Source organism: Vespa crabro, chromosome 5 (genome assembly GCF_910589235.1).
Source record: "Vespa crabro chromosome 5, iyVesCrab1.2, whole genome shotgun sequence".
NCBI lineage: Eukaryota > Metazoa > Arthropoda > Insecta > Hymenoptera > Vespidae > Vespa > Vespa crabro.
The window spans coordinates 2,837,687-2,849,881 of NC_060959.1; the positions used below are offsets into that span (position 1 = coordinate 2,837,687).

Sequence of the window (12,195 nt, forward strand, 5' to 3'; positions counted from 1 at the left end):
TATAACTACAATGATAATAATTATAACGATAATAATAACGATAATTATAATAATAATAATAATAATATTGATAATAATAATAATAATAGAATTTATAATAATAATAATAATAATAATAATAATAATAATAAAAATAAAAATAAAGATAATAATAACGATAATAACAATAACTATAATAATAACAATCATGGTAATAATAATAATAATGACACTTACAATAACGATAATAATAAACGATTGTAATTCTAACAATAATGATTATAATGATAATAATTTCTTTTTCTTTTTTTTTTTGAGGATCTGAGAATGCCAATCTTTATGCACTAGCTGAGTGACCCCGCCCGCCAGAGGAACCCTTCACCATTTGGATTTCCCATAAAGTCCCTGGAGTGTCGGGCTCACCGTTGGAATAGGCACTACCAACTAAACTCATATTCATCCTAGTGGCATCCCGGCACCGTTATGTGACATTACTTCGGGATGGCGCCACTGCATCAGGTCCCTTTTCGGGACTCTCCTACGGGGCAGGAGCCTAGAGCAACGTTAGGGGCGCGTCTATGGGCCACCCATCTCCTTTTTTTTCTGCGCAAGATGGCCCTGACGTACCAGGCCACCTTGTTCCACTCCTCCTGACCTCGGAGCATTTTCTCGACAACGTTGTCTGGCGAGATGTTTCCGAGGTCCTGCTCCAAGGCGAGTCGTTCGACGCTCCACTGGGTACATTTGAAGATCGTGTGGTGAGGGTCGTCGGCGGTCGAGTCCCCATAGGGGCAGTTATCGTCTGCTACATTCCTAATTTTTGCGAGGTAGGAGCAGAACAGGTCATGCCCTGTCAAGAATTGGGTGAGGTAGAAGTCGACCTCCCCCGCCTCCCAATTTAACCAGTTATCTAGCTGACTGATGAGTCGTTCAGGTAGTCCTCAAGTATTCAGAGTAGATACTCAGGAACACTGAAATTACGTTCGAGCGCTTCCATTGCCAAGTCCCACCAGACGGAGTTGAAGGCATTTCTCACGTCTAAGGTGGCCAGCAGACACAAAGGGCAAGATAGATGATTCCCGCGCTCCGTCATATTAGCAGCCGTGACAACCTCGTGGACTGCTTGGATGGTGGAGAGACCGGATCGAAATCCATACTGGCGGGCAGCAAGATCGAGCCCTCACGGCCGAGTGCAGCCGTGGCCTAAGCAGCTTTTTCAGAAGCTTGCCAACCGTATCGAGCATAGATATAGGCCTGTATGACAAAACGGCATCTGCTGGACCCTTGCCCTTGCTTATGAGCACTAGTCTGGCTTTCTTCCACGGGGCGGGGAAGATGCCCTCTCTAAGGCACATGTTGTACATGTTTAGCAAGAGCTCAGGGTGACTCTGTGCGACGGCTTTCATTACTTCCGCTGGAAGGCCGTCTGGTCCTGGAGCTTTGTTGTTCCTCATGGAAGATGCGGCCCTGAGTAACTCCCCCTCCGTAAATTTTGGCGGTTCGTTGCCAGGCGCAGCCGTGCCAATCTCTCTCTTCGACTGTGAAGGGAATAGGGTATGAACGATGTTCTCCAACGTCCTCGCGTTCTGAAGGATTCCTTGCATGTGAGTCCCCAACTTGCGAGTGACGATCTGGTACCCTAATCCCCGCGGATTCTGGTCGATGTCTAGGCTCAGCTCCTTCCAGCACCGTCGTTGGCTGGCCTTGACAGTCCTCTTCAATAATTTTTAGGCCGCTCGATACTCTGCAAGGAAGCAGTGTCTAGATCGCATCTCTTAGCTCGTTGTCCTAACCGGCGAAGCCTTAAGCACATCTTGCGAAAATCTGCGATCTCGTTTGTCCACCAGTATGCAGGACGCCTCTGCCGTTTCGTACTCTTCTTTGGCACCGCTATCGCGCAAAACTGTTGGATGAACTGCATAGTTGCTGCGGTCATCATCCTGATATGTGCAGTTGGCAATAGACTCGCGGGTGCAATTTGATGGAATCTCCAACCTTCATCTATGGCTGCGGACAACCTCTCTCGATCCATTTTTGCGATGTTCCACCGAGGGGGTCGCGCTGCGCTTGTCATGGTTTGCCTCTTATCGTGTACCTTGAATAGGATGTACTGATGATCGCTCCCAGTGTAATCTTCGATCACCCGCCAGTCTGCGATTCTTGCCACAAGGTGTTCGTTGGCTAGAGAAACGTCCGTGATCGTCTCTCCGTAGCCAGGCCTTCGGAAGGTTGACATCGAGCCTGTGTTGAGCATTGCTAACTCCAGTTTCGACACCACCTCCATGATTCGTCTTCCTCTGGAGTCTGGCCTGACCTGCCCCCATTCGAAAACTTTGACATTGAGGTCTCCAGCCACAATAAGATCCCCTTGCATTCCCCGCAGCGCGTCTTCCAGATCGTCCAGTTTGGTCTGGAAGTCGTCTATCCGATCGTTCGGGTTGAGATATACGCTGACATAAGTCACCGAATTGTGTCTCACCCAAATGTAACCGCGTCCGGATCTTTGATCCGACACATGTATCTGTCGGGGGTCTAGGATCCAAATGGCCGCAGTGCCCAATTCGTCGGCGTACTATCCTTCTCATGCCCTGTCCTGGTACTGTTCGTTGATAAGAACAATATCAGCTTTTTTCTCTGAGCAGAGCTGGGTTAGGAGGTGGTGAGCCGTCCTGCTCCTATTGAGGTTACCCTGCAGTACTCTCACCCTTTCTTGTTGGCTGTTGCAAGGGCCTACTGGAAAGCTATGCATGCCTTTGATCCGGTCAAGTGCTTCTTGGGTTCAGCATCGTTTTTGGAGCACAAGAAGCAAGTGGGCTCGCTGGCCTTACAGTCTTTGAGCTTGTGCTCCGTGCGCCGTAGAAATAACAGAGCTTACTGCGGTCGGGTCCCTTGCACGAGGCACTATGGTGGTCATAGTCGAGGTAGCGGTAGCATCGTCTTGCTTCTGCTCCTCGCTTGACTTCGCAGCTGACGAAGCCGACCAGCACTCGGCCAGCCTTCAAAAGCTTCGCAGCTGTTTCCTTTTCTATATAATAATAACAATAACAGTAATAATAATAATAATAATCATAATAACAATAATACCGAGAATATAAATAATAATAATAAAATATAATAATAATAATTATAATATAAATAATAATATTATTAATAATAATATCAATAATAATAACAATAATAGTAATAACGATATTATTATCGTTATTATTATTATTATTATTTTCGCTATTATTATTGTTACTATTATTATCGATTATATTTTTATTATTATTATTATCGACAATATTATTATTATTTATATTATCTTCATTATTATTATAATTTTCATTATCACCATTATTATTATTATTATTATTATTATTATTATTATTATTATTATTATCGCGTTTATTACTATTCCTGTATGGGGTTACTATTTCCCCATCTAGCGTCTTCCCAGGTAGCGGTTATGGGGACGCCTTGCAGATATGCAGGTTACCGGGATTTCCCAGGGTGGACCAAAAGCAGCTATGAGACGGACACCCAGAATAAGAAACCAATTATGGGTAGCGTTGAGGAAGAAAAACATTTATACTGCAGGGAGACGGACCCCCTTTCCAAACGAAAAAAAGAATAAACAAAGGCGTTCAGACCCTCGCCTGGAGGCTCTCCTGATCAAGTCAAATAGAGAAAGAACCTATGCGGACGTGCTCGGGGAAATCCGTAGCAGAACTAAACTGGAGGACTCGGAGGCAGAGGTGAGATCGATCCGCTAAACAAGGGCAGGGAATGTTCTAGAATTGGGCAGGGGAACTAAGGGATAAGGCCGCTTTCGGAGACATGCTTGGAAACATCTTGGGGACAAGACAACGGTCCGCCATCTGGAACCTAGCGTGACGTTAGAGATTAAAGATCTCGATAGCTTAACCACTGCCCAAGAAATGGTAGAAGCGATCAGGAGTGACACAGAAGTGGGGTCCGAAGAAAAAATGAAGATCTGGACCACGAAAACAGACTGGAGAGAGCACAAAATAGCCATCGTAGAGGTGAGCGAGCAAAGAGCAAGCCGACTTTTAAAGTCGGAGCATATTAAGGTAGGGTGGGTCAATTGCAGAATAAGGCAGAGTGCGGTAGTCTCAAGATGCCTTGGATATGGGCATACCGCCCAGGACTCTAAGGGCCCCGGAAAACTGCCTGTTATGCACGGAGGCAGATAAAGGACAAGAAAGACTCGAGTGTGGCCACGCTCCTGGATAGAGGCGTTGTAGCATCTTTAAGGAAGCTTTCAATAAGGCCAAAAAGCTCCTGCGATGACGCAAATACTACAAGCAAACTTGAACAGGAGCAAGACTGCCAATGAGCTACTGTATCAGCTGGTCCAAGAGAAGAGGACAGGTCTGCTCTTGATCAATGAACAATATAGGGACAAGAAATCGCCCTTATGATTCTCTGATCCTCACAGCACAGCGGCCATCTGGATTCTGGAGACAAGCAAGATATAAGTAAAGAGACACGGAAGATGCCGTGGCTTTGTTTGAATTAAATGTGGAGAGGTTACTTATTTTAGTTTCTACCTCGTACTAAACGAACTCATTCAAGAATTTCCGGCAAAAATAAACATGCTGGAGAAAGTAGACCGGAACACAAGAGATAACGTCTTGGTGGCCGGAAACTTCAATGCTAGGGCAGTCGAGTGGGGAATGCCGCATCAAATCTCGAGGGGCAAATACGTGGTGGAAATGGCGGCCACAACAGGGCTCTATGTCTTGAACGTTAGCTCCACTACAACCTTCCGTCGCCTCGGGTACACTGAGACGATTCCAGAAATCTCCCTCATAAATGAATACCTCTTACCGTGGATTGAGGAATGGAAGATGATCGAGAACTACACTGAAAGCGAACACCAATATATTATCTTTAGTGTATACGGAGAATCACGGAGAAGCAGAGAAGACAAAGCGACTCCACGCAGATGGAACGTTCACAAGTTGGAAACTTCATTAAAACAATATCCTGGAAAATAGAAGTTACCGAAGGACCCGAAGCAACATGGAAGGCCGCGACCGAAACACTTGTCGGAGCAATTATTCGCCACATCGTCACGGCTTACGCATCCACCATACCGCGCAAGAGACCTCGCCATAGTAAGCGACCTGCATACTGATGGACTCCAGAGATCGCGGAATTGCGCCGAAAGTGCTTGAAATTGAGACGAGTTACACAACAGGCAAGTAAATGAAGCGAAGCAAACGCCAAATCTGCGGAACACTACGCCGCAAAAAAGCAACTGCGCCGTGCAATAAACAAAAGCAAGGTCGGTTGCTGGAGGAAGTTGGGGGAGGATGTCAGTACGGACCCATGGGGACTGGACTAGAACATTGTAACGCAGAAGCTCAGGGTCCTGAAACCGATCTAATTCATGAAAACGACCATCATGAAAAACATCGTGGGTATCCTCATCTCGGCACACCCCACCAGGCCGGAGATAGAATTTGGCCAAGTATAGGACTGTCCTCCCTTCAGCGAAGAAGAGCTAGAGAGAACGGCCCGAACCTTACGAAACAAGAAGGCACTAGGTCTCGATGGCATACAAAACGAAGTGTTAAATATCTTAGTACAGCAGAATTTAGACCTACTGTTAAAGGCGTACAATGCCTGCTTAACAACTGGAGTTTTCCTATCGCGATAGAAGACAGTACGCTTCGGTAACCGCAAAGAAGACCAAAGCTGTCATCGTCCTATCGGTCGTTGTGCATGCTCGACACGGCAGGCAAACTGCTGGAAAAGCTGATAAAGGCGAGGTTGAGAACCGCGATTGAGGCCGTCGGCCTCTGTCACCTGTCGACGTGTCACCGAAACAGTACGGATTCAGAACTGGGCGATTGGTAATCAACGCGATCCAGGAGATCACGGAAGCAGTGCAAAAAGAGGAGGAAAACAACTGGCACTCGCGTCAAGTAGTCCTACTGGTGACGCTTGACTGGTGAAGAACTCTTTTAAATCAGCAAAATGGAGTGACATCATGCATGCGATGAAACGTACCTTCCAAGTATCGTAGTATCTCCTGTGCACCCTTAATGACTATCTGAGAGACCGGAAGCTACTGTATCAGACCGCAGAGGGAGAGAAGTATGAAGGTCATGACCGGAGCGGTCCAGGGATCAATCCTCGGGCCGGACCTATGGAACGTGGCATACGACAGTTTGTTGAGGACCGAAATGCCTGAGAAGACGCTCCTTGTGGAATATGCGGACGACATCGCGGCTTTCATCGCGGCAAGAGATGTTGAACTGGCTCAACTAAAGCTGAACCAAGTCATGCGGATGGTCAACGGCTGGATGGCAGACCACGACCTGCAACTAGCTCTCGAAAAAACGAAAATAGTCATCCTTACAAAGAGGAGAATAAACATCATCCTCCATTTGCAAGTTGGAGACATAGCAGTGTAGTCCAAGCCTGCAATCAGGAATCTGGGTATAATGATTGACCACAGGCTGAGCTTTGGGGCGCTGATCCAACAAACTGCAAATAAAGCTGCGAAGGGCGTTACTTCTCTGAGTTGGCTAATGGCCAATGTCACCGGGTCTAAGCCGATTGCTAATGACCGCGTTACAGTCAGTCTTCTTCAACTGTGCTGAAGTGTGGGCGGACTCGTTTAGCAAGGAGTCGTACCGGGAACGTCTGGCGCAAGTACAGAGGAGAGCAGCACTTAGGATAGTCTCCGCGTATAGAACAGTGCCCGAACCAGGCATACTAGTAATCGCTGGAGTCATACCAACTGCCCTCTTGATGAAAAAACGTAAAACGTTGCACCTCAGAAAATCAGGTTGGAAAGGCGGTAACAAGCAAAGAGAGGAGAGAAAAGACCTTTCGGTGCTGGCAGATGTACTGGGAACAGGAGTCGAGAGGACGCTGGATCGCGAGATTGATCAAAGACGTGAAGACGTGGACAGAGAGGTGGCACGATGAGACCAATTATTACTTGACACAGTTCCTAAGAGGGCACGGATACTTCTGAGCCTATTTATGTTAGATATATTAACTTATTTATATTAGATAGGCCGGGGAAGAACACAAGAGTGTCTGTACTGTCGAGGAATAAAAGACGACGTGGAGCATACCTTCATCCATTGTGACCGTTGAGCACAACGCAAGCGAGAGTTTGAAATGAAAGTCGGACAAGTGACTCCCGACGGCATAGTGAAGAACATACTCCGAAAAGAGGAATGCTGGAATTTGACAGCCTACTGGGTGCATGACATCCTTTGAACAAAAAAAAGAGGCCTGTACAGCACCTGCTAGGTAAACAGAAAAAAGAAGTAGAAATAGACAGCAGCGAGGCTAAAGGGCGAAAAAACAAGCCTAGCCCGTAATAATGTGAAAAGCGGTTCCGCGCTAATATCCAGCAGCAGCAAAAGTAGTTTTAATCGGTATAGAAATAAGCCCGACACTAGGGACAAGTAAATTATCCCAGTGAGTAAATGCATTTCACTTCCTAAGTGAAAAAAAAAATTATTATTATTGTTGTTGTTGTTGTTGTTGTTGTTGTTGTTGTTGTTGTTGTTGTTGTTGTTGTTGTTGTTGTTGTTGTTGTTGTTGTTGTTGTTGTTGTTGTTGTTGTTGTTGTTGTTGTTGTTGTTGTTGTTGTTGTTGTTGTTGTTGTTGTTGTTGTTGTTGTTGTTGTTGTTGTTGTTGTTGTTGTTGTTGTTGTTTCAAAATTACTTCAAAATTACTCCCATCATTTTTCTGTCGGTAACTATTAATTTTTATTCGTCAAGATCTGTTTGATTTGACCTTTTCATGAATACTCTTTTCTAAAGCCAGATTGGTTTTCCGTCATGATATCATTAATTTCCAAATACCCTTCTATTTGCTTCTTCACCAATAATTCTAGCACTTCTAGCATATGGTTCAAATTTTACTCCGAGAAATAAAGTAATTGCGATGCTTTAGGAATACATTATCTTGATGAGATGTTCCGAGAATCTGTAACATAAAATATATTATTTCATTAAATAAAAAGCAAATTATATCTTTATACCTTATTTTTTTAATGTTATTGTTTTATTCTTTAGGGTTATATACCGCATCTATTAAACATTATCCATTCTTTCCAGATTATACATTGAAATGCTTTAAAATATATATACGCACACTTTTATATTAAATATATGCTAATCAGTACAATGTTGAGCGGATATCCCCACCATAAGGAATGTGCAAACACATCTAGTCGGATGAAACGTAGTTTTGACAGTATATATTTTTGAGTGAACAGTATACTCTAGATAATGATAATGACAAAAAAAACAGTTACAAATGTTACGAAGTTTACCTCTAGTAGTATTGTCAAATCTTCGACCTAACCCTGTTAACCTAAAAAAGAGCTGTAAAAAATTTTTTTTTAATTTAGTACTCATTATATAATATTAGATTCATTGGATATATAGTTAAATTGAATTAAGATCTTTGCCATTTTGAATACTGTTATGTTATTATTAAAATTAGATATATGTTGAAAATCAATTAGAATTGTTAACCTCTAATTGTTATATTTTATCAATTTCGAAAATCGTTCATTGAAAATACAGTTTTATATGTAATTAATAGAATTGAAAGATAGTTTCATTTTTATGTTATAATTATTCAAGAAGAGGTAGAGAGGACAATACGGAGGAGATAAAAATGCAGGTAATGAAGGTCCTGGTAAAAGAAAAAATTATATGAGACCTAGAGACAACTCATTTTATCTTAGATTTCAATATGAATCGTATTATAAAGGACATCAGTAAGTATAACATTTCTTATTATAGGAATATTTTAGATTATTTTTATTCTGATTATATATTTATAGCAATTTGTATCATGCGTTTGTCCATTACAGCTTAAGAAGACGGTATCCTCCCCTTTCTTTACTTGAGCTTTATAGATACAAATAGGATAGATATAAATAAACCAGTTGATCTTGCTAAACTATAACATATAAATTTCATATTAATTGAAAACATGCTGAAGTCCATTTAACAGATAAGGTAATTAAGTTTTTATTTTTAAGGTAGAATTATTACCATCGAATATAAAAAAGCATGTTTTAAGGATACAAATTTATTCAAAGCAAAAGTCAATATAGAGGTACTTAAAGCAAGTGAACCTGTGATCGCTGCAACCGAAAGAAATGGTGGTGATATTACTACAGCCTATTATGATACAAACTGCTCGTTTGCTTTAAATGACACTGAACCATTTCTTCGCGGAGATATAGTTATTCTTGATTATCTAATTATGTTTTAGCAATATAGTTAATTTACAAAAATCAAACACATTTTTTTGTATTTATATCATTTTAATAATATGTTTACTAATGAAACATTTGTGTGATCTAAATGATCCAATACTCCGTAGATTATTATCATCTGCAGATTATTTAGAATGTTATTCGAATGCTACGAAGAGAATATTTGGCAGACCCTGAAAAAATTTCTTAAGACGTTTAATATAATCTCGATAATATTATTATATATTTCCAAAAATTGAAGATGACTATGAAATGCTAACAGAACGTAAAAACCCAGTTAAAATATTGCATATTCAATGAATATAGAAACATGTTTAGTCTTTAAATTAAGTTATTTAAAATACTTCGATGATATCGATGAAATAAGAATATATGAATATTTTATCGAATTATTTTAAAGCCAACTTTTGCCAAAGTTTATCTTTTTTCATAATATTTATAAGCCAATTTTGGGATGCTACATTTTACCTATGATATCGGACCTACTAATGATCATTTATGTTTCGTACGGAACGTCATTGATATGTTACGAAAAACGTGTATGTAAAATCGATCGTTTCAATCTTATCAACGGCTATATATTGACTATTGAAGTTTACTTTTGTATAAAGAGTGGCTGTTGTCCTTTAAAAAATACATTCCTTTAAAAAGAAGTAGATTTGGCATGAAATCTTTTATTCTCAGTGATTATCGGACAGGATTTATACAACTTATAATTGTTTATGCTGAATCATCTATCATAGTGATAGCGAAATTAAGCCTATTGGAAAATCGAGAGCAATAGTTCACTTATGAAGGCTTATCTAGGAAAAAGCCATATCCTTTAACTGATATTCGAGTTCAGCTTTATTTAATATATTATATAATAATGTTACAAATGCATGCAGGACCATAAAAAAAAGCTGGAAGGAATGCCAAAGATTAATGATCGATTAAAAAAGGAGAGGCATCTTCTCGTTCATCCAATAATTTATCAGTCGTAAAGTGAGATAAAAAAGAAATATATATGCTTTCTACCATCTATACGATAGAATTTGCAACGGTATTCAGGCATAAAGGAAAAAAAGTTATCCAAAAATTGTGTGCGTAATAGATAATAATAATTGAACGGGTATATAACGCCGATATGGTTATAAACATTGTGAACTCAATACGAAAATTGAAAGTTGTATCGCAAATTTTGTTTCATTTGCTAGACAAATGCGTGTGGAATGCTTATTGCCTTTACAAACATAAAATGAAAGAGACCAAATTTCAATTGCAATTAATCAGGGAAATATTGGAAAAATATCATCACAGTACAAATACAGAAAGACATTTTCTTTCAATTTATGTATCGATAAGAAAAAACCGAAATAAAAGATGCGTTGTTTCCAATGTAATCGATATGCAAATGAAAGACGCGAATTTAGGTATGAATTTAAAAATTATAATGTAGCTTTGTGTCCATCCTTGTTTTACAGTCTACTCGCTAACTTGGTACAGGATAGACATATTTCCTATCGCTTGCGATTTGTTTTTGTTTACAATTCTCATAGCGTACCTTAACGACCTCCTGTATTATCTCGGTGCGGTGAGACAGTAAGCGCACATCGTATGGCTGCTGGCTCAAACATGCCACCAATAAAGTTAAAAATCTAAAAATTAGGAGACATCTGCTCCATATGGAACACATCAAATAATGAAGTAGAGGATATCGATATGTCTACTAACGTTTCAATCTACCGAGTTGAGTCCTATTGAGTTGTCTACTAGCAAAAAGAGGAAATCTAATAGAATCACAGATATGACAAATTCACGCATGTTCCATCAATCCGAAATGTGGCTACAAGATATACCTACACACAGCTCATACAATATCCTTTCTGAAACCGATGCTACATCAACAGGTTACACCAAAAGAAATGAAGAAAATAAACTTCCTCTTATTTACATTAACGCTCAAGTCATAGAGGCAGCAACTCAAAGATAATCAGACAAAAATCCAGTTATAATCCTCGGACCACTATAGGAAAGTAATAAACGAGTTAAAAAGCAAAAATGCAAATTTTCACACCTATCAACTTAAAGCTGAAAGAAGTTACAAAGTAATTCTACGCAGAATTCATCCAAAAACAAATTTACAGAAAATCTAACGAACTCAAGCAACACAAACATGTTGTTAGGTCGATTAATAATATAGTCAAATATGATACTAAACAGCTACTATCTTTATTCGATATTGAACTGGAACCAAATAATAATAACAAGGAAATATACAGCATAGAAAAACTATTCAACACATTAATTAAATTCGAACTGCCAAAATCGAAACGCGACATATCTCAATGCCATCGCTGCCAAGCCTACGGTTATATGAAGAATTATTGCAATAGGTTACCTGCTTATGTTAAATGTGCAGACAATCACTTAACTACATTTTGCCCACAACAGGATAAACTAGTAAACCTAAAGTGCTTTAATTGCCAAGATAATCATCCAGCAAGCTTTGGTTGTTTAGTACGTAAACAACTACAACACAAAACATTTCCTCCACTAAGACGAAGAACACTATCTGAAACTAACAATAACCATATTCCTTATACCACAGAATGCAATCCAAAAATAGACACTTCTCAAAACTATACTAAAGACTTTTACAAAAATAACAGAGCTTATGCACAAGTAACAACCAAACAGACCTCGCAACAACAAAACCTAACATCTCCTACTTGCTCAAAAAATTCTCTTGTAAACAAATATACAGAACTTAAACAACTTTTAATCCAATCTGTTAAAAATACAGAACTCATAACAGACATGCTCTGAACACAAACATCACTGTTACAGCAACAAACACATCAAATAACCATCATGTTAGACCTCTTAACTAAATTCTTGAATACCTAAAAATAATGGATCAATCAGAATAGCTGTCTGAAACAGCAACGGATTACAACAAA

The 12,195-nt window shown here is 40.0% G+C and overlaps 1 protein-coding gene and 1 pseudogene across 3 annotated transcripts; one reads left to right on the top strand and one right to left on the bottom strand.

Moving 5' to 3' along the window:
- Positions 1-1,696: 1,696 nt before the first annotated feature.
- On the bottom strand, positions 1,697-7,540 carry LOC124424065. 3 transcript variants are annotated; one of them, XM_046962578.1, is made up of 2 exons: positions 7,080-7,540; positions 1,697-3,004 (listed from the first exon to the last, which is right to left on the bottom strand). In XM_046962578.1, exon 2 carries the CDS (start codon positions 2,351-2,353, stop codon positions 1,697-1,699), a length of 657 nt encoding a protein of 218 aa, XP_046818534.1. In that variant the 5' UTR covers positions 2,354-3,004; positions 7,080-7,540. The 3 variants fall into 3 exon arrangements, with proteins under 3 accessions (XP_046818534.1, XP_046818532.1, XP_046818533.1); XM_046962576.1 differs by lacking the exon at positions 7,080-7,540 and adding an exon at positions 6,001-6,129; XM_046962577.1 differs by lacking the exon at positions 7,080-7,540 and adding an exon at positions 3,374-4,508.
- LOC124424333 lies at positions 6,532-9,249 on the top strand (annotated as a pseudogene).
- Positions 9,250-12,195: the final 2,946 nt, after the last annotated feature.